The following is a 23,590-nucleotide window of genomic DNA, read 5'->3' on the forward strand; positions in this document are numbered from 1 at the left end:
GGAAAGTAACAGTGCTCCGTGCGCCTTTGGTGTTTAGTCATGCCGGCCACATAACCACGGAGACATCTTCGGACAGCACTGGCTCTTCAGCTTAGAAATGGAGATGAGCACTGCCCCCTAGAGTCAGGAATGACTAGCACATATGTTTGAGGGGAACCTTTACCTGTTCCCAAAAGATATGCAATGTTCACATTACTATACCATGTGGATTACAAAGCCCTCAAAATTCAGCATTTGAAAACTGATTTATTATTCTTTCAATACATTTCTTTGGGGACACCAATATACAGTTTTCCTGATGAATCAGCCTTCATCTCACATCTGAAGTTACTAATTTAATATTTTTTATTGACCCATTGTCGTAGCTTTTTGAAAATTCCAGTTCTTTAACTTAGAACTTTAGAACTTAAAATAACTTTATTGTCGCTTTGAATATACACTAATCGGCATATATTAAAATGAAATTTCTTTGCTTGCAGCTCTCAAAGAGTCACCACCTTGAATATACACTACATAAACATGACTAAATAAATAAATACATGCATACTGTATACCCACATAGGTATATTATATGACACAGAGAAACAACACAGTCTAGTTTCGATGTATACCTGTTCATAGCGAGAAAAACGAATCTTGAGAGTTTACCAAATGGATGACATATGGAACAAAGCTTTTACAGAATCTGAAAGTCCTGCTAGAAATACTTAGAAACCTGCTCCCAGAGGGGAGCAACAGAAACAGACCATAAAGTGGGTGGGGGTGTGCATCTCTAACAATGCTTTGAGCTCTAAGCACATAGCGCTTATAAGCAGTATCCTGAATAACAGGAAGCAATCTTCCTATAATCTTCTCCACTGTCCTCACCACTCTCTGTACGGACTTTCTATCTGAAACCCATTTTTTGGAAATATACCCCCAAAAATGTTCATTTTACTTCTGTTTAATAGTTAGACTTTAGGAAAAGCCAGAGATTTTTTTCTTAATGCTTTCCACACTGCTTCCTTCACTTCATTGTTCCTAATGGTGTAAATGAAAGGATTAAGCATTGGGACAACTATAGTGTTCACCACAGAAACAATCTTCATCCTACTGAAGGAAGAGTTCTTGACAGTAGGTCTTAAATAGACAAAACAGACTGACCCATACAACATGCAGACAACAACCAGATGGGAAGCACATGTAGAAAAGGCCCTCTGCTGCCTAGTGGTTGAAGGCATTCGGAGAATGGTGCAAATGATGAAGAGGTAAGAAACAATGGTGAAGAACAGGGAGGACATTACCACCATCACCATAATTAAGAATCCCAGGGCTTCAATGACTCTAATATCTCCTCCTGCAATCTTCAACACAGGTCCCACATCACAGTAGAAATGGTTGATAATGTTGGATGTACAGAAAGGTAGATTTGCCACCACTATTTCCTGATAAAGAATGGAGGAAAAGCTTCCAAACCAGGCTGCCATTGCTAGTTTCAGGCTGACCTCAGAGGTCATGATGGTGGCGTACCTCAGAGGATGACAGATGGCTAAGTATCTGTCCAAGGATATGAAAGAGATGATGAAATATTCTGTGACCCCAAAAAAGAAGTAAAAATACAGCTGGGCAATGCAGCAGTTGAAACAGATGGAATTCTTTGCAGAGAGATAATTGACCAGCAATTTAGGAATGAAGGTTGTGGTGTGTCCAATGTCAATGCAAGAAAGGTTGCTAAGGAAGATATACATGGGCTTCTGGAGATGTCGGTCCACAATTACCATGACAATGATGAGTCCGTTGCCCATCAGACACAGGAGGTAGAGCAGAAAGATGCCTGCATGCATCACACCTTCCATTCGCCCTACTCTTGGCAACCCAATGAGAATAAATTCAGTTACTCTTGTACAGTTGGTCAAATTCATGTTCCCCTTCTGTTACAAAAAGAGAAAACATGAAACCTTAATCAAAACAACATTTAAGTACATTTCCAAAGATATTTTTTTCAGACATCACTATTGTAATTGGAAATCAGAAAAGAAAATGTAACGTAACAGCATAACGTAACATCATAACATAACAACATAGCATAATATATAACATAACAGTAACATAATATAAAACATAACAACATACGATGTAAAAAAGATGTTGAGACACTAGAAAGAGTGCAGAGAAGAGCAACAAAGATGATTAGGGGAGTGGAGGGTAAAACATATGAAGAACGGTTGCAGGAACTGGGTATCTCTAGTTTAATGAAAAGAAGGATTAGGGGAGACATGATAGCAGGGTTCCAATATCTCAGGGGCTGCCACAAAGAAGAGGGAGCCAAGCTATTCTCCAAAGCACCTGAGGGCAGGACAAGAAGTAACGGGTGGAAACTAATCAAGGAGAGAAGCAACTTAGAACTAAGGAGAACTTTCCTGACAGTTTGAACAATTAACCAGTGGAACAACATGCCTCCAGAAGTTGTGAATGCTCCAACACTGGAAGTTTTTAAGAAGATGTTGGATAACCATTTGTCTGAAGGGGGTTGGATTAGAAGACCTCCAACTCTGTTATTCTATTCTATTCTATAACATAACTCAGAAAACATAAGAGCAACAAAGTCGATTAGGGGCTGTAGGCAAAAATGTATGAACAGTTGCAGAAACTGGGTATTTCTTGTCTAATGAAGAGAAGGATGAGAGGGTGACATGATAATAGTCTTCCGATATTTGAGATCCTGTCACAGATAGGACAGACTTTTTCTCCAAAGCTCTTAAGGACAGGACAAGAAGTAACAATTTTCAAGGAGAGATCCAACCTAGAACTAGGAAGAAATTTCCTGACAGTAAGAGCAATTGATCAGTGGAAAAACTTGCCTCCAGAAGTTGTGGGTGCTCCTCACTGGAGGGTTTTGAGAAGGGATTGGACCAGCCATTTGTCTGGAATAATAAAGATTCTCCTACTTAAGCAAGGTGTTGGACTCTAAGACCTCCAACCTCCCTTCCAACTCTGTTATTCCATATACTCTAAAATTGGAATTTCAAATCAAGTTAAGGACAGTTGTCCATACTTATGATTTTAAATGACACATTTTACTATAAACATTAGAATACCAGTTATGACTTCTAAACTAGAATCCTAAATATATGAGGCTGAAGCCAAAGAAACACTACTAAAGCTTAATGCGATGCCTGAAATTTGTAAATGTTATTTCCAGATTCGTAAATGCATATTGTTAATTCTGGAAGAGAGCAGTAAAATATTGAAAAACAAACTAAGGGATGTGATAGGAAAAACGTAACGAAAAAGAAGAAGAATAGTTATAGTTGAGAGCAAATGAATTTAGAAGTGATGAATGAATCCAAATTATAGGGAGACAGGAAAAAAAGAATGCAGCAAAGAGATATTATTTGAGATTCTCAAGAAATGAGACTGTAAAGGCATCTGACAGAAAACATGAGATTCATGCATAGCCAGCTGATGAATCCACCAATGGAAATATTTTAAAAATGGAGATAATGGAGATATAGGTAAATAAAAGTCTATAGAAATATGAAAGCCAAAAAGTTTCTCTCTACGGATAGTTAGTTGCGTGTATATGTTAGGATCTCTTTATTACTTCTTCAGTGGAATCCTGTTCCCTCTGCTTCTTCTATGGAGCTATAGATCTCTCTGTCCTTACCTTGACTTGTTCTTCCTTCGTTATCTGCCTTGTCTTCTCCAAATACCTTTCACTCCATCTCTAATCCGTTCATCAGGACAATGTTTTTTTAAGAGCCACAGAAGAAGATGCTTCATGTTTCTGAAAAACAAGATGTTTGTGAAAAATGTCAAAGAGGGCAAACGGATATTTGAAGAAGATATGGAAGAATTATGGAAGAATTGAAGATATATTTTCTTCTGAAATATTTTCCTTAATATTTAAAGAACCTATAGCAGATAGCAATGTAGAAAGGTTTTTTTTTTTTTAATTTACTGATTCTCTACAGAAGTTTGGGAGACAGTCTCTAAGGACATATGCCTTTAATTTCCCATGAGGAACCATGCAATAAACTTAGAATATACTCAAGGCTGATATCCTTTGGAACAAAACTCAAGATAGGAGATCCTCAGAAAGTCCTCCGGAGGCAATCCCGACTGCAACTTTTTTTTTTTTTTTTATTGCAAAAGTTTTACAATTACATTTTCACCCCTTTTTTCACCCCCCCACCTCCCTCCCCAAACTTCCCGTCCTCCCTAACCCTCCCTAACCCTCCCCCCCCAGACTTCCCTATTATGTACTCATAACTAATAACACTGATATATATACCTGAACCCATCCCTCCCCCTACATAATTTTCCCTCTTTGTCTCTTTATATTAAAATATTTCTAATACATTGTTTTCAAATAAAAGCTATTTGATACTTTCTAATTTGGTATTTGTTCTGAACATATTCTATCCACCTTTTCCATTCCCATTCATAAGTCTCTTGTGAACAATCTTTTAAATATGCTGAAATCTTCGCCATCTCTGCAAAACTGGCCATCTTCGAAGTCCATTCCTCGATAGTAGGCAAAGCTTCATTCTTCCAATATTTACCTATCAACAATCTTGCTGCTATTATCATATACAATATTAATTTTGTTTCATCCCGTGTAAAACCCTTAACTATGCCCAATAAAAACAGTTGTGGAGAAAATTGAATTTTTTTCTTCAAAACATTCTGCATGACCCACCATATTTTTATCCAAAAAGCCTTAACTTTCCTACAGGTCCACCAAACATGATAATACGTAGCATCCAAACATTCACATCTCCAACATTTTGGCTGAACATTAGGGTACATACATGACAACTTTTTAGGATCTAAATGCCATCTATAAAACATTTTATAAAAATTTTCCCTCAGATTCTGCGACTGTGTAAATTTAACATTCTGAACCCAAATTTTTTCCCATGTTTCCAACATCACTGGTTCTTCAAAATTTTGTGCCCACTTAATCATGCAATCTTTAACTAATTCCGTTTCTGAATCCCTTTCTAGCAAAACATTATAAAGCCTTTTGATATGCATTGGACCTTTCTCTCTTATATGTCTAACCAATTCTTCCTCATGCAACATAATACCAGTTTTTTGGTCCTCTTTCCATCTCAATTGTAATTGATTATATTGTAACCAGGTTAAATTAATCCCTTCATCCAACAGTGTCTGCAATGTCTTCAGCTGCCATCTGCCCGCATCTGTAAAAAGAACCTCTTTGTATAAAAACCCCCCGAGTGACATTATATTTGTATTCCACAAGGTATGACCAAGATCCAGCCATAGCGGTATTTTATAATCCCATTTGAGTCGGTGCTTCTTCCAAACTCTCATCAAAGAGTCTCTAAGTATATGACTTTTAAATATTTTATCAACTTTGTCATCATAAAATAGGTAAGCATGCCATCCAAATTCAAGATCAAAACTTTCTGCATTCAATATTCCAGCCTTTTTACCCCCAAACCAATCACTTGTTAAAGTTAAAGCTGCTGCATCATAATATAACTGTAGGTTTGGAAGTTTAAGGCCTCCTCTTTCTGGAACATCTTGCATAATTTTCAATTTCACTCTCGGCTTTTTCTCGTTCCAGACGAACTTATTAAGTCCAGTTTGCCAAACTTTCAGTTGTTTATCACTTTTAAGCACCGGAATCATTTGAAACAAAAACAGAAATCTTGGCAAAATGTTCATCTTAACTGCTGCTATTCTTCCAAGTAAAGACAGTTGCAGCTTTTTCCAAGTCTCCATGTCTTTCTGAACCTCTCGCCACAACACCTCATAGTTATTTTGAAACAATTTCATGTTTGATTCTGCAACCTGAACTCCAAGATATTTTACCTTAGGTACAATTTCAAAACCTGCCCTCCTTTCAAGCTCATGTTTACGATCTTGTGTCATATTTTTGACTATCATTTTAGTCTTTTTTGAATTCAGTCTAAAACCTGAAACTCTACCATAGTCTTGTATAATGTCATTCATCAGGATTGTTGATTCCATTGGTTGTGATAGGGTAACCACCAGATCATCTGCAAATGCCTTTATTCTATAATCCTCTTGCCTTATCATTATACCTTTCAAAATTTTTGAGTCCCGTATTGTATTTAGCAAGACTTCCAATGTTAAAATAAATAAAAGTGGGGACAACGGACATCCCTGTCTTGTTCCTTTTTCAATTTTAAACTCTGTCGTCAAACTTCCATTAATAATAATCTGTGCTTTTTGCTCTTGATAAATTGCTGAAATCGCCTGTGTAAATTGGTCCCCAAAGCCCATCTTTTTTAAAGTCTTTAGTAGAAAATTCCAATCCACTCTATCAAAGGCCTTCTCCGCATCCAAAAAGACCAGCACTGCAGAAATCTGTTTATTCTTATCAAGATATTCCAATAAGTCTATTACTTGCCTTACATTGTCCTTCATGTATCTGCCCTCAATAAATCCCGCTTGGTCCTCATGAATCACCTTTTGGATTACTGGCATCAACCTGTTGGCTAATACCTTCGCATAAATTTTATAGTCTGTGTTCAAAAGAGATATTGGTCTGTAGTTCTCTGGTTTTTTAGGACCAACTTGTTCCTTTGGTATCAAAGATATATAAGCAGTTGTCCAGGATGGGGGTATTTTACCCCCTTGTTGAATATTGCAAAATAAATCTCTAAGTTGTCCCACCATTTCAGCTTGTAAAGTTTTGTAATACACTGCAGTCAAACCATCCGTGCCAGGAGCTTTAGCTGTTTTTAGCTGTTTAATTGCTGCTATTATCTCCTCCTCTGTTATAAGATAATTCATTCTTTCCTTTTGTTGATCAGTAATTTTTGTAACTCTCTTATCCTTTAAATATTTTTCTATAAGTCCATTCTGCACCTCTTCTTTAGCATATAGTTTAGTATAATAATCCACAAAAGCTTCTTTAATTAATTTTTGTTGAAAAATTTCTTTCCCTCCAATATCGATACTGTCAATAGTCCGCATACTTTGTTTTTTCCTCAATGTGTAGGCCAACCATCTGCCCGGTTTATTAGCATTGCAAAATGTATTATGCTTCGCATATTGTAAACTTGTTGCAACTTGTTCCGCCATAAGCATTTGGAATTGGTCTTTCAAAAGTTTTATAGCACTTCGTATTCTTTCATCTGTTGGGTTTTTAATAAGTAACTGTTCTTTATTCTTTATTTCCATTTCCAACTCAGATCTTTTCTTTTGTCGGAACAGTCTATGTTTAGAATTCATGTAGATAAGTACCCCTCTCATATAAGCTTTACTTGCATCCCAAACAATTTCAACTGGGGTACCTTTATTCAAATTTATTTCAAAAAATTCTTTCAAATGCTTTTTAAGTTCTATTATATTTTTTTCATATCTAAACAAGTTCTCATTTAATCTCCAAGAACGTCTCTCAACCTTATCCATCTCGATTTCTATCCATACAGGACTATGATCAGTCAAAGTTCTTGGAAAAATCTTTGTTCTTTTTGTCTTAACAAGTAGATCATTTGACAACAAGATAAAATCAATCCTAGAAAAGGATCTATGTCTATCAGAAAAAAAAGTGTAATCCAATTCATTTGGATTATGTATTCTCCAAACATCTTTTAGTTCCATATCTTCTTTCATATCAAAAAAGGTCTGTGGTAATCTAATTCTAGACTTTGCCAAGCTCTTTTTATCTAATTTAGAATCAATTACTCCATTCCAATCTCCCATAATTAAAATAGATCTGTAGTCCCATTGCAATATTTTAGTATGTAACATCTTGTAAAAATAATCCTGTTGTTGGTTGGGAGCATAAATTCCAATCAAAAGAATTTGACCATTTGCTGTAAACAATTCAATTGCTACAAATCTACCATCTTGATCTACTTCTATAACTTTTGCTGTTAATTTTTTATTTACATAAATAACCACACCATTCTTTTTCTGCGAAGTTGAAGATATATAATGTGCTCCTAGTTTTGAGTTTATCAAATATTTTTGATCTTGAGTTGTAATATGCGTTTCTTGTAAACATATTATATCATTATTAAATTGTTTCAAATATGTAAATAATTTTTTCCTTTTCTGTGCTGAATTCAACCCATTGACATTCCAAGATAAACACTTAAAGGTCATTAGCCTCTTTCTGGAGCGCAGAGCAATATGCTTGAAGTTCATCCGAGAGCTTCGATCTCGCTCCTCCCATAGCGCCAATCTCTTGTGCAGTGCTCTTAACTGCCTTCTTGTCTTGTCTTTCCTGTTGTTGTTGTTGCTTCTGTTTAAGTAGCTTGGATTGAGCTCTAGTTATACGTTGATCTTTAACTTCAGTCAACTGAATCAAATCCAAAATTGGAGAAGAATCCAGCGATGGCTCACTCAGAATACCTCCTTCTGCACCTTGCACGTTTTCTAATTCCTGCTTAGACTGTTCTTTCTAACTGCAACTTTTTAATTGTTGATCTCATTTACATTTCTCTTCAAGGGCAAACATAGAAAATAATAAAATCTTTGCTGATGTAGGCAGGGGTGAAATTCATTTTTTTTTTTTACTACCGGTTCTGTGGGCGTGGCTTGGTGGGCGTGGCGTGGCGTGGTGTGGCTTGGTGGGCGTGGCTTGGTGGGCATCGTAAGGGAAAGATACTGCAAAATCTCCATTCTCTCCCCACTTCAGGGGAAGAATACTGCAAAATCCCCATTCCCTCCTCACAGCAGGGGAAGGATACTGCAAAATCTCCATTCCCTCCCCACTCCAGGGGAAGAATACTGCAAAATCTCCATTCCCACCCAACTCCAGGGGAAGGATACTGCAAAATCTCCATTCCCACTCCACTCTGGGGCCATTCCCACCACACTCTGGGGCCAGCCAGAGGTGATATTTGCCGATTTTCCGAACTACTCAAAATTTCCACTACCAATTCTCCAGAACCATTTCAACCCTGGACGTAGGGTTTAATTTTCTACAAAGACTATGGGACCATCTCTAGATATATACATCTCTCAATTCCCATAAATTTCCATAGATTATGCTCAGGATAGATGATTTTGAGTCAACATGACTCATGCCGGCTTTTATTTGGACCAAATGCCAAGGGCCATTCTCAGAAATGGAGTCTTCAATGTATTATTAACCCTTCAAAGACTCTTTTTATTTTTTTACATAAACACACAAACATATAATGTATTTTTTCCGAATAGAGTATTTGGCCGGTTTGCAAATTTAAACAATTGTTAAACATTTCAACTAAATTTACACTATATATCTATATCTATATCTATATCTATATCTATATCTATATCTATATCTATATCTATATCTATATCTATATCTATATCTATCTATCTATCTATCTATTTATCTATCTATATCTCTCTGTGTGTGTGTGTGTGTGTGTGTGTACACAGTTAATATTTTGGGTTTCTTCCCGTGTAATTGTGAACATATCCCTAAAAGGGTAGAAGCGACGTTTCGACAGAATCTCATCTGCCATCATCAGGCTTATGTGAGGGGTCTTTTGCTGTATATATGCCATCATATTTATTCTTTCTATTTTTTTAAAACCAATTTTATCCTTCATCCTAATCTCTAATTTTAATCAAATTCAATTTTCCCTTTCATTCTATTTATCCCCCTCAAATTTAGAATCTCACCTAATATAATTCATTATCATTAATTTCAATATCCATCATCTTGATACAAACCAATTAATTATATAGTTTTACAATTGTTCATTTCTTATAGGCATGATAAACCTAATTGTTTTATAGCATACATTCCCTTAAATCTTATTCCAAAGAATACACTCCAACATCTTAATAAAAGTCAATTAATTATATACCTATTTTCCCTCTTAATATAATAGTCCACAAAATAACTTCCCATATTTCTTTTAACCTTTTCTAGTTTTCAATTATTTTATCAAACATAACCATATTCCAATTACAACTTCCCTAATTAACTTTAAAAAATATTTCACTTATTTCCTCTAATTTATAAAATTTGCAATTTCCATACAATCCAATTTCTTACAAAGTCAATTAATTATATAACCCTCTTTACATAGTTATAATATACCCAGTAGCTTCCCCCATATATTCCTCAAAATCAAAACATAATCATTTTATACATTCCAATATCTTAAACATAGACCAAATAACTTCCCCATATTTCTTTTAAACCTCCCTAGTTTCAAATTATTTTATCAGCATAAAAATATTCTAATCATTACAATTTCCCTAATTCACTTTGAAAATATTCCAATTATTTCTTCTGATTTATTAAATATACATTTTCCATACAATCCAATTTCTTAAAAGATCAATTAATTATATAACCCTCTGTGCAAAATTATAACAAACCAAATAGCTTACCCCATATATTCCCCAAAATCAAAACATAATCATTTCTACTTTCACCACATTATACAATTAAACATATTTGTCTAGATTCAATTCTAGATATATATAACACATTCCTCTTTCATTTCTTTCCCCTTTTCTCCCTTTCTGTTTTTATTTTTGCCTTTTTCTTTCCCCTTTTTTTCTTTTGTGTTTTAAAGTCTTAAATTCTCCTGTATTTCCTATATTTCCCATTTTTTCCCATCTCTTTTCCCTTTTCCCACTGTTAATCCCAGTGTAATCGTTTTGTATTTCAAAGTCCTGGACTCTTCTATTTTGCCCTAAACTTCATGTTGTTTTCTACCCTTTCTCTTTCTTTCTTTTCTTTCCACTGTTAATCCCAGTGTAATCATTTAAATTTTTTATATTTTTTCTATTCCACCCATCTTTCCTTCTTTGTCTCTTTCCACCCTTTCTGTTTTTTCCATTGTTAATCCCAATGTAATCTCTAAAAACCTCCTTTTTATTATTACTATCCACATATTCATTTATTTCCCCGTAGTCAATCTCGTTGTCTTTATCTTCTTTATTTTCAATCTCTGTATCTTGCTTCTCCATCACTGTTTCCTTGTCAGCTTGAGTGTTCTCTATCTCAGTTTTTGGGTCCTCAAGTTTTGATTCTCCATGTAGCATTGTACTTATTTCTCTTATTTCTGTTTTCCATGACAAATACATCATCTTCATCATTTCTCTAATTTCCTGCGCCATTTTATTCTTTCCAGGTTAATATTGTTCCAATTTTAAGGGTTCTGTTGTAATCCTTTTTTTTCCCCAAAAAGTCAAGCCACTTGCAAACGAAAAAATCCTCCCCAAAACTGAAAAAATCCTCACAACTGTTATCTCTATTTAGGTTCAAAATTTTCCAAAACAAAAGTTCCAAATTGCAGTATTCTTATTTCTCCTGAAGATGTCTCTCTACAATCCCTTGAAAAGTGTTAGGAGACTACAGTTGGTCCAGAACGCAGCCGCGCGAGCTGTCGTGGGTGCACCTAGGTACACCCACATTACACCAATTCTCTGCGAGCTGCTCTGGCTCCCTATTGGTCTCCGGTCATAATTCAAGGTGTTGGTTATTACCTTTAAAGCCCTACATGGCTCAGGACCAGGTTATCTTCGAGACCGCCTTCTACTGCAAAATTCCCAACAACCGGTAAGATCCCACAGAGTTGGTCTCCTCCGGGTCCCATCAGCTAAACAATGCCAGCAGGCGGGCCCGCGGGGGAGGGCCTTCAATGTGGCTGCCCCAGCTCTCTGGAACCAGTTACCTCCTGGGGTCCGGACCATCCCCACCCTATTGACCTTCCGAAAAGCGGTGAAGACCTGGCTTTTCCGGCAGGCCTGGGGCTGTTGATCTTGCTCTTGTGATCTGGCGAGATCCAGCCATGAATGGTGTGAATGGGTTTTAATTGTTTTTAATGTTTTTAATTCTTAAATGTTTTTTATAATGATTTTAAATGCATTGTGAGCCACCCTGAGTCTTCGGAGAGGGGCGGCATACAAATTGAATTAATAATAATAATAATAATAATAATAATAATAATAATAATAATAATAATAATCCATAATTCCAATCAATAATCTAACAGAGTATCAATTTTGTTTCAATGCACGTTGGCAATTTTTTTCTCTTTTCTTCTTTTTAACTTTAAAGATGTCAATTCAGTTAGAGCCCAGTCCCCTTTCTTCTTCTTCTTCTTCTTCTTCTTCTTCTTCTTCTTCTTCTTCTTCTTCTTCTTCTTCTTCTTCTTCTTCTTCTTCTTCTTCTTCTTCTTCTTCTTCTTCTTTTCCTTCTCTCTCTCTCTCTCTCTCTCTCTCTCTCTCTCTCTCTCTCTCTCTCTCTCTCTCTCTTTATATATATAGTACTTCTATTACAGGACTTATTTTCTGGTTTGTCTTTTGTTTTGCTTTAGCATTCTATTAAAAAGGATCTACTTATTTTCTTTCCAATCCTTTAACCAATTTGGGTTTTTTTCTTCTAGTTTTTAAAATTCTCCCAATAGTTTGTTCAAAGGTCAATTTTTCTCTTGGATTTTGTCACTTTAAATTTCACTTCAAATCTCTTCTTTTCTTCCCCCCATGCCCATTAGCTGCTGTTATTATGCTGGGGCTCTTTTCAAATTCAAAAGTCTTTTTCTTTTATTTTGCCTGAACTGGCTGTCACTCACCCGGCTTCAAAACTCCGTTTCAATCACCGCTCCTGCTCAATATTTGGCCCGGTTGCCCCAGCTTCTTGGCTGCCGCAATGGCCGCCGCCCCCACTGCCGAGTCGAAGAGAACTTCCTCTGACCTTCGAGAAACTTGCCCATTCCTCTCAGTCTCAGAGGTGCCTCTCCTTCTTCCCCGTTCCTACAGGATGGTTCCGATCTGAAGACTCTTCAGCAGCAGATTGTCAGTCCAGGTTTTCGCGGAGCTCGTTCAAGCCTGCTAATTCCCCGACTGTCACGCTGTGATGCTTCTGGTTGAATTGACCCTTCAAAGACTCTTTAAAGTCTCAATAAAAGAGAGAAGAAACTCATTGGAGTTAATGTCCAAGAATTATTGTCAATTGTCCAGTTGGCAAATCCTAAACAAGAAATTTATTTTACCAAAAGTATAAAACTTTACTGAATAAACCACATTGGCACAGAAAAAGTGAAACCAGCTCTGGGTTTCTGTCAGGCCTGGAAAACATCTTTTTTGTTGGATCTTCAGGCCTGCCACTTTTCCTACTGTGGGAAACTGGAAGGGGGGATTGTGTGGAGCCAGGGTGATATATAATCATAATAACATTCCTTTCTCAGAGAGCCAAGGATATCTTGCCCTGCATCTGCATGGCTGGAACTGGGAGGCATCTCCAGTTAGGATGTTGCTTTGATTGGACCATGTGATGGACATGTTGGTGCTGGGGAGGGACTTGAACTTTCCTTTGGGTGGGGAAATCCTGGAAGCTTTCATATTCTCTAATAAAATGGAACTTTGAGGAAATTCAAGCCTCGGAGTTTTCTTTTGTTGGGGGTGTTACTTGGAACTCTGACACTGACTGTGGTGCAATGAAGAAAATATCTTTGCGAAAAAAAATTGGAAGACAAGAGAACTATGTCTAAAGGCCTCTGGAATTCTGTGAATCCTTTGATCCCTATGAAAATGATATTGCTGGTTGCTTTAAGGGCAGAAAATGGAATACCACAATATCATCAGCCTACAGAAATAGTTTATAGCCACCCTGCAAATATCATGTACTCAGTATCTAAAGATTGCCTGGTAGCCAAAGCTTCAATAATTAAATTAAATAGTAAGGGAGAAAAAAAAAGGAACCCTACCACATACCACATTTATATTTATTTATATTTATTTATTTACCATATTTTTCAGTGTATAAGACGCACATCCCCCACCCCAAAAAAGTGGGTGGAAATGTCTGTGCATCTTATACAGTGAATGTTGCAGAAGCCCCACCCACCCACCAGCCTCCACCCTATCAGCCCCCACCCTACCACCTATCAGCTGTTCCAGGCTGCAGGGATCACCACCGCCCGTCACCGCCATCGCCGCCCATCACTGCTGCTGCCTATCCCCACTTCCGCCCCGCCCCCCATTTTTTGGCTTCTGTACATTCCATTTTTGGCCCATTCCAGGCGGCAGGGAAAACGGGACGCACTGAGGCTGAAAATGGGGTGTGTGGAGGCCATAATGGGGCACTCAGAGGCTAAAAATGGGGTGCACGAGGCGGCAATAGGTGGCAGCTGTGATGGGTGGCAATGGTTGTGATGGGTGGTAGTGATCCCTGCAGGCTGGAACAGCTGATAGGCGGTATTCCGGGAGGCAGATCCAACTGCCAATCAGCTGCTTGTGCTAAATCAGGCTGTGCTGAAGCTGACCAGGCTGTTTGCTGTTTTCTGCAAGGAGGTAAATTGCTGAGAGGCAGAGGCAAAGGCAGATTTTTTTCCCCCTTGTTTTCCTCCCCAAAAGCTAGATGCGTCTTATACTTCAGAGCATCTTATAGTTCAAAAAATAAGGTATTTAAAACATTTATGGAGCTGTCCATCTGTCTTGCACCCTCTCCAGATTACAAGGCCAGACTTGGAATCTCTCTGAGTAACATGTTTATTTTGGATCTGAATGAAGGTGGATCTTCCCATGAAGCTGGAAAAAGATCACGTCCAATAGTTCAATCCGTGTTCACACTTTATTAGTTACATAAATAAGGAAATGCAAGTTTATTACAGAGGAAATACATATTATCTGTAAAGCAAAGAAGTTACGAAAATATCCTTATTCAACTTCCTCTTGTTAATGGACCTAAACTATGTCAGCAACGTTTATTTAAAGAAGTGAATGTGTTTTCCAGGTGCTTTCCAAAGAAAGCCAGAGCAGCTATTCTCCATAATAGCTATTCACTGGAAGGCAGGACAAGAAGCAATAGATGGAAGCTAATCAAGGAGGGAAACAACCTAGAATTAAGGAGAAATTTCTTGACAGTGAGAACAATCGACCAGTGGAACGACTTGCCTCCAGAAATTGGGTGCGCCAACACTGAAAAGAGATTGGAGACCATTTGTCTGAAAAGGTATAAGGTTCCATGCTTGACCAGGGGGTTGGATTAGAAGATCTCCAAGGGTCTTCCAATTCTGTTATTCTGTCATTCTGCTATTCTGTTATAATTTCCTCTGAAGGCTATCTGACAATTCCTCAGACTTCTGTTCCCAAATCCACACAATGTAACACAGAAACTATTATAGAAGTTACTTAAGTCACCATGACCTACACACCTTATAAAAAAAAATGTGGGTGGGATCTGAAATGGAAAAGAGTCTGAGAAAATTCACTTTTTTATAGATCGATCTTTATACAGTGCTACGCAGCTTTAACATATGCAGATCTATGCCACAGTTGTGGCATAGATCTGCAAATAATAAAACTCAACCCAAATTACCTTGGAAAAAACACAGATTATTTTTACAGACAGTACTCTATACTCATTGTACAGCAAAGAACAAGATAGCCTAGCTTGTCCAAGGCAGGGGTGAAATCCAGCAGGTTCTGACAGGTTCTGGAGAACTAGCAGCAGAAATTTTGAGTAGTTCGGAGAATTGGTAGCGGAAATTTTGAGTAGTTCAGAGAACCGGCAAATACCACCTCTGGCTGGTCCCAGAATGGGGTGGGAATGGAGATTTTGCAATATTCTTCCCCTGGAGTGGGGTGGGAATGGAGATTTTGCAGTATTCTTCCCCTGCCATGCCCACCAAGCCACGCCCACCAAACCACACCATGCCCACCAAGCCACATCCACCAAACCATGCCCACAGAACCAGTAGTAAAAAAATTTGGATTTCACCACTGGTCCAAAGTTACCAGATACACAAATAGTCAAGTGGAAAATATCATTGTTCATGTCCTCCATCGGCTTCACATTCAAGAATGATTGTCAATTACTCTTCATTAGTCTACATAGTATTACAAGAATGATTATCAATTAGTCTACATTACTTTAAGTCATCTTAAAGAATGTTCCAAGTCTGAACCAAAATGACCAAAGACAATGTAGCTATTCAGGTCATATTCCTCTTGGCATTTCTCCATACCATTCATTCAGAAGAAAACAAAATAATATTTAGGAAATATCTTTGAACTGTATATACCAGGGGTCAGCAACCTGCAGCTCTGGAGCCACATGTGGCTCTTTCATCCCTCTGCTGCAGCTCCCTGTTGCTGGTTGGCTGCATAATTGACAGGGCTTTCGGTTAGGACAGGTAGAGGAAAAAGGATGCTGTGCTAGGAGGAGACTCTATGGTGGGGGAACCGGACTTCCGGTCAGCAGAGGAAAAAGGATGCCACGCTAGGAGAAGATATGATGGGGAAACCGGACTTCCAGTCAGCTCCAGAATTGAATAGGGGCTTCCAGTTAGGACCTTTATGGCTCCTTGAGTGTTTAAGGTTGCCAACCCCTGGTATATACTCCTGAGAATCATATATAAGGATAAATTCATTTTAAAAAATTGGAAACATGAACAAGGAATATACTTGTGGAAAGATGTGCAGTATTCTTATAAATTGAGTTCAACATTGAAAGAAACAATTCTTGAGTCCAACAAAGCACATTTGATATGAACGCAAAAATGAGAAGATGGGAGAATCCAACCAGGATAAAAGAAAACATAATTTCACTAGAAGATAAGCCCAGTAGCTGATGCTGAATAAAATTATGAATGTTAGAGACCTCTGATGTTGGAATGGCACTAAATGTGAAACTAAATTAAAAATGGGAAGAGAATTCTACCAGATAGAAATATTTATAAATGTAAAAATGTTGCAAATGAAATAGGCAACCACGGATGTCCAACTTTATAGCTACACTCAGAAATTTGTTGAATTTTGATATTGTTAACTTCTATCATACGTTTTTTTAAAGAAACAACACCTTCTTCTCTATCATCTTTGAAATCAACGAGTTGAAGCTCCATGTTTCCTACCATGAAAGATGAAAAGTCTTAGAAAGTCATATTTCATAATATGGAATATTTCATAAGGATAATAGTTCCTTAAGATGAGATCTTAAGGTACTCCAAGACATTGACAGCATCAAACGTATTTCTTTCATTTCTCCAAACATCATACTGTCGTTTCTTCCCTGATTAGAAAGTTTATTAGTTTATTGAAAGAACACTAGTTCTTTCAATTTGTTGTTAGTTGCGAAGTCATGTCTGACCCATTGTGACCCCATGGACAACTTTCCTCCAGGCCTTTCTAGTTTTTTCAATAAAGTACATAAAAATCCCAAATTGTAAAACTGGATCCCCATGTCAAAATTCCAATAAACCCACAGAATAGGTTTAGATAAATATATAATCTATACAGATACATAACAAAATTGATATCATCTCATCATGGATGAAGAACATTCAATACTGGTCATCCCATGATAAACCATTCCTGGGTTTCAGTTACTAGCATTACACTTACAAATCCTGGGCTACAAGTGTTAAGCATCTCATTCCAGTGGTGGGTTGCCTCCGGTTTGGACCGGTTCGCAAGAACCTGTAGTAAACCGGTGGGAGGCCCCGGCCACTACCCTGGATGTCGTCATCAACGATCTGCACATGTGCAGAAGCAAGGCGCGTGAGCGAGCAAAGTGTTCACACACGCGATCCCATTGTGAACCGGTAGTAAAGGTAAGTAGAACCCACCCCTGCCTCATTCCTACATCGTTATGAATTAGGCAAGGTAAAATAATGCTACACTATCATTGATAGTCCTCCCATTTCTTACCTTCAAGATTAGATTTTTGGGGAAAGCTGGACTCTTGTTTTTCTTAATGCTTTCCAAACTGCTTCTTTCCCTTCATTTTGATGTAAATGAAATTATTTAGCATTGGAGCCTCTGATAGCATCATAGTTTCAATACTAGGCTAGGATGATGAATAATAATACTAGGATGATGAGTTCCTGCTAACCACATCTTTATGAGTTAGGTAAGATAAAGTAATTGCTACAATATCTTTGATAGATGCCCTTCCCACTCCTCATCTTGTAGAACAAGATTGCCCCCTTGAACAAGTCTACATTGACATTTTAATGAAAGTTGGGCTCTTTTCTTCTTATTGCTTTCCACACTGCTTCCTTCACTTCATTGTTCCTGATGGTGTAAATGAAAGGGTTTAGCATTGGGACCACTACAGTATTCATCAAAGAAACAGTCTTCATCTTACTGTAGGAAGAGTTATTGACAATAGGTCTTAGATAGACAAAAAAGACTGATCCGTACAAGATGCAGAGGGGAGCAACAGAAACAGACCATAAAGTGTGTGTGGGGGGGTCTCTAACAATGCTTTGAGCTCTAAGCACATAGTGCTTATAACCAGTATCCTGAATAACATGAAGCAAACTTCCTATAATCTTATCCGCTGTCCTCACCACTCTCTGTACAGACTTTCTATCTGAAACCCATTTTTTGGAAATATACCCCCAAAAACGTTCATTTTACTTCTGTCTACTATTTAGACTTTAGGAAAAGCCAGAGACTTTTTTCTTAATGCTTTCCACACTGCTTCCTTCACTTCATTGTTCCTAATGGTGTAAATGAAAGGGTTTAGCATTGGGACCACTATAGTATTCATCAAAGAAACAGTCTTCATCTTACTATAGGAAGAGTTCTTGACAGTAGGTCTTAAATAGACAAAAAAGACCGATCCATACAACATGCAGACTACAATCAGATGGGAAGCACAGGTAGAAAAAGCCCTCTGCTGCCTGATGGTTGAAGGCATTCGGAGAATGGTGAAAATGATGAAGAGATAGGAAATGAGGGTGGAAATCATAGAGGACATAACCACAACCACCATTACTAGAAATCCAAATAATTCAATGATTTGTATATCTCCACCTGCAATCTTCAACACAGGTCCCACATCGCAGTAGAAATGGTTGATAACGTTGGATGTGCAGTAGGGTAGGTTTGGAATCATGATGGTCTGATAAAGAATGGAGAAAAATCCAGCAAACCAGGATGCAATTGCTAGCTTAAGACAGACCCCCGATGTCATGATCGTGGCATATCTCAAAGGATGGCAAATGGCTAAGTATCTGTCGATGGAGATCAAAGTGATGATAAAATATTCTGTGACCCCAAAAAAGAAGTAAAAGAACATCTGCGTTATGCAGCAGTTGAAACAGATGGAATTCTTTGCACAGAGATAATTGAACAGCAATTTAGGAATGAAGGTTGTGGTGTGTCCAATGTCAATGCAAGAAAGGTTGCTAAGGAAGATATACATGGGCTTCTGGAGATGTCGGTCCACAATTACCATGACAATGATGAGCCTGTTGCCCATCAGACACAGGAGGTAGAGAAAAAAGATGCCAGTGTACATCAAACCTTCGAGTCCCAAAACCTTTGGCAATCCAACAAAAACAAATTCAGTTGCTTTTGTGCAGTTGGTCAAATTCATGTTCCACTTCTGTTGCAAAAAGAGAAAAAGATGGCACCTTCACTGAATCAAGGTTTAGCTACATTAAAAATAAATAAACATTTTTCAGACACTACTATTGTGATTGCAATACAGAGAAGGCAAGATCGGTTTTCACATCAAGTTAGTGATACCATAAAACTATGGTAATTTAGAAAGGATGTGGTGGTTCAGGGGCTAAGATGCTGAGTTTGTTGATTGAAAGGTCAGCAGTTCAGTGGTTCGAATCCCTAGTGCTGCGTAATGGGGTGAGCTCCCATTACTTGTCCCAGCTTCTGCCAACCTAGCAGTTTGAAAGCACATAAAAAAATGCAAGTAGAAAAATAGGGACCATCTTTGGTGGGAAGTTAACAGCATTCCGTGCGCCTTTGATGTTTAGTCATGCTGGCCACATGACCACGGAGACATCTTCAGACAGTGCTGGCTCTTCGGCTTTGAAACGGAGATGAGCACCGCCCCCTAGAGTCAGGAACAACTAGCACATATGTGTGAGGGGAACCTTTACCTTTATGGTAATTTAATGCCGCATTTCAATATAAATATTAGAAATATCGGTTACGATTTCTAATCGTACGATTTCTAAATATCGGTTACGATTACCCATCTTGGAACCACACAAGACATGAGGCCAAAACAAACAAATAAACAAAAAACCCCTTCCCACTTTGTAATATGAAATTTGCAACCTTTGGACCAGGGGTGAAATGCTCCCGGTTCGGACAGGATCACCCGATCCGGCAGCGATGGCAACGGGTGGTTCGGAGAACCGGTAGCAAAAATCTCTATGCCACCCTCTCACTATGCCCAGCTAAGCCGCACGATCATCAGAGGCTTTATTTTTTTTTACTTTTAAAAGCATTTTTTCTACAACCTCTTCTGATGAAAAAATGCTTTTAAAAGTAAAAAAAAAAGCCTCTGATGATCGCACGGCTCAGCTGGGATCATCAGAGGCTTTTCAAAGTATTTTTTTCTGCAACCTCTTGGCCAGAGAGGTGGTAAAAAAATGCTTTGAAAAGTCTCTGACGATCCCAGCTGAGTTGCTTGATCGTCAGAGAGGCTTTTCAAAGCATTAGAAAAAATGCTTTGAAAAGTAAAAAAAAAAAAAAAAAGTTGGCCCCACCCACCCAGTCACATTACACACCCCCACCACCACCAAGCCACGCCTACAGAACCGGTCGTAACAAATTTTACATTTCACCCCTGCTTTGGACAATCAGGGTGTCGTTGGGGATTCTTAAATGTTAATGGCATTTTGGAAGACAGCAGTAAAACACTATCAAACAAAATGTGGGGTATGAGAGAAAAATGACAAAAAGGAAAATGTTTATAGATGATATGGTAGCTCAGAGCAAATGGAGAGGTAATGACCAAAACCACGTTATAGGGAGAGAGTGAAGAAACGATGAGAAAATATGTTATGCAGCAAATAGAATATTATCTATTAAAAAAAAGAATATAAACCCACCTGATGGAGAGAATGAGATTCATTGATGGTTCTACAAAAAGTCCACCAATAGATTGGTTTGAAAGACAAATTAAGTCAATTCCTTTCTCTTCCTTGTCCAAAAATGATCTGGATTTTCTCTATCCCCTGGTATTAAAAAGTTTTTTCTGTGGAAATAATAAGCCAAGACCTCAAAAGAATGAGCTTAATTACTGTTTCTGCCCAGGTTATTCTCCACAATATGCTTTTTTTCCCCTGATGGATATCCCTGTATCCCTCTCTACCATAAAAGCCATGATCTATAATAACATAATGTTGCTAAATGAGATATACAGTAGTTGTCAAAATTGTGGAAACCTTTTGGGAAAAGTGCATTTTTGAGGTTTGATGGCTAATAAAACCACTTTTTTTTTTTTTTTTTTGGAGTTTCAAGATAATCATATTCCACTGCTGGAATGGCCTAGGAATAACCCAGACTTTAACCCAATTGAAAATCTATGGAGCTGACTAAAGAAACTTGTTAGTCGGAAGCGACCCAGCAATAAAACCCAGTTAATAGAAGCAATCATTCCATCTTGGTTTCACATGATAACAGCTGCAGAACTAAAAGACTTGGGAAGTCTTTCACTCCATGGGAAGACGTTGTAAGGCCGTAATTCATGCTAAAGGTTACCCAACTAAGTATTAACTGACATGGTGATCATTTTTGTATATCTCATTTTTTTCTACGTGTCTCCCTTTTCTTCTTTATACTGTAACTGCTATTCTAATAGCAAATTCTTCATAAAAGTTATTGCATTACATTCTTGATTAAATTATCTTTCCATTGATATAGAATTTTATGGTACTACTCCCCCAAAACTAGTTAGTTATTAGCTAGTTTTAGAAAATACACTTTTCCCAAAAGGTTTCCACAATTTTGGCCACTACTGTAAGTAAAGAAAGGTCTATAGAAATATAAACATATATTTATAAAATATACTGCTCAAAAAAATAAAGGGAACACAAGCAGAAGACATCTGAGATCTGAATGAATGAAATAGCCTTATTAAATACTTTGTTCTTTACATACAGTAGTTTATACACTGCTCAAACAACTAAAGGGAACACAAAACTACTGTATGTAACGAACAAAGTATTTAGTAAGGCTATTTCATTCATTCAGATCTCAGATGTCTTCTGTTTGTGTTCCCTTTATTTTTTTGAGCAGTGTATAATCAAGATGTTTTTTCTCTGTGTGTGTGGTTATGGATATGTCTATATGCTAGGAAGTCATAGCTACTTCTGCAATGAAAGTCTGTTCCAGGTATTTGTTCTATAAAACATAGACTTAAAAATCTCTCCACCTTTACCTTGACTTGTTCTTTCCTTCCTTCCTTCCTTCCCTTGTCTTCTCCAAGTGCCTTTCACTTCATCTCTCTATTCATTCATCAAGACTAGGTCTTGAAGAACCACAGAAAAAGATACATCATGTGTTGAAGGGGAAATGGCAGACTTCTTGAGAAATATTTTCTTTGACATTTAAAGAACATACAGCAGATTGCATCATAGAAAGTTTAGTCAGCGATTCTCTACAGAAGCTTTGGGAAACAATCTCCAAGGATATTTGTCTTTAATTTCTCTCTTGAGGATCCAGACACTCTATCTGGAATATACATACTCAAGGCTGATATCTTTTGGAGGTCCTCTGGAAGCAAACAACTGCAACTCATTCATACTTAGTCTAATTCACACTCCTGCACAACTACAAAAAGGAAAATGTAATATCTTTTCTAATGCAACACTTACAGTAGTGGCCAAAATTGTGGGAACCTTTTGGGAAAAGTGTATTTTTGAGGTTTGATGGCTAATAACACCATTTTTTTTGGGGGGGGGATAGTACCATAAAATTATATATCAGTGGAAAGATAATATAATGCAACAAAGTTTGTTCAATTATCTGTATTCTATGAAAAGGTATAGTCAAATAACCAGAAAAAGGAAGCACAACTTGCTTAAATTGATATCAGGTAGCTTTCCTTCATCTGATTGTAGCCAATGAACACGAGTGTTTAGAGAGAGCCAATCAGGTGTCATCTTGTTTTGGCAATGAGCCAATCAGATCACAGTAGGATTCAGTTGTTGATGCCATGTATTGAAGCTGAGAGGACATTTGTCAGTGTGTTATGTGATCGCTATCGTGGTTGGGTTTTTTTGTGTTCTTTCATTTAGTGGGCTTGTAAAACGTAATAAAATTAAAGTAATGGTGCAAAGAGTTGACTGGTCACCCAGAAAGTGATGTAAAATAGTATTATTAAGTGAACAAGGCTACAGTTATAAAGAAATTAGAAGAAAAATTGGTGGAAACTTAACCAAACGTGGCATTTCTAAGTTTCTGAAGAGGTATAAGGAAACTACAAAACCACACGGTAAAGGTTACCACGGTAAAGGCAAGAAAAGATGCACAACAGCAAGTGATGATAGAAGAATTAAGAGATTGTGCCTATGTGTCAAAAGAAAATCATCTGGGGGTATACAAGATGAAATGGCGCAATGCAACGTGAAGTTGAGTGGAAGGACTGTTTGGCGCAGACTGCAGGAATTTGGCCTAAAATCTAGAATTCCACGAAAAAACCCACTTTTATTTCTCAAACAAAGGTTGAAAAGACTAAACTTGGCTAAAACCCATGTTACCTGGACAGAGGAACAATGGGACAGTGTTATTTGGAGTAATGAGACCAAGATCTCCCAGTTTGGTAGTGATGGCATAAAAATACACTTTTCCCAAAAGGTTTCCACAATTTTGGCCACTACTGTATTGGATATATGCGGCTGCGTGGGTTGTGATGGGAGCGTCCCGACACTCCCATGTTACA

At 37.6% G+C, this 23,590-nt stretch overlaps 2 protein-coding genes across 2 annotated transcripts; both read right to left on the reverse strand.

Annotated features, from left to right (window-relative positions):
- Window positions 1-230: 230 nt before the first annotated feature.
- On the reverse strand, window positions 231-1,904 carry LOC117656725 (olfactory receptor 6X1-like). The gene has a single exon (XM_060682676.2). It carries the CDS (start codon window positions 1,899-1,901, stop codon window positions 951-953), a length of 951 nt encoding a protein of 316 aa, XP_060538659.2. The 5' UTR covers window positions 1,902-1,904; the 3' UTR covers window positions 231-950.
- Window positions 1,905-18,322: 16,418 nt separating this feature from the next.
- On the reverse strand, window positions 18,323-19,273 carry LOC117657757 (olfactory receptor 6X1-like). Its single transcript, XM_034405875.3, has one exon. The coding sequence runs from the start codon at window positions 19,271-19,273 to the stop codon at window positions 18,323-18,325; it is 951 nt and encodes a 316-aa protein (XP_034261766.2).
- Between the last annotated feature and the right edge of the window lie 4,317 nt (window positions 19,274-23,590).

Source organism: Pantherophis guttatus, chromosome 4, assembly GCF_059756535.1.
Source record: "Pantherophis guttatus breed Tessera chromosome 4, ASM5975653v1, whole genome shotgun sequence".
NCBI lineage: Eukaryota > Metazoa > Chordata > Lepidosauria > Squamata > Colubridae > Pantherophis > Pantherophis guttatus.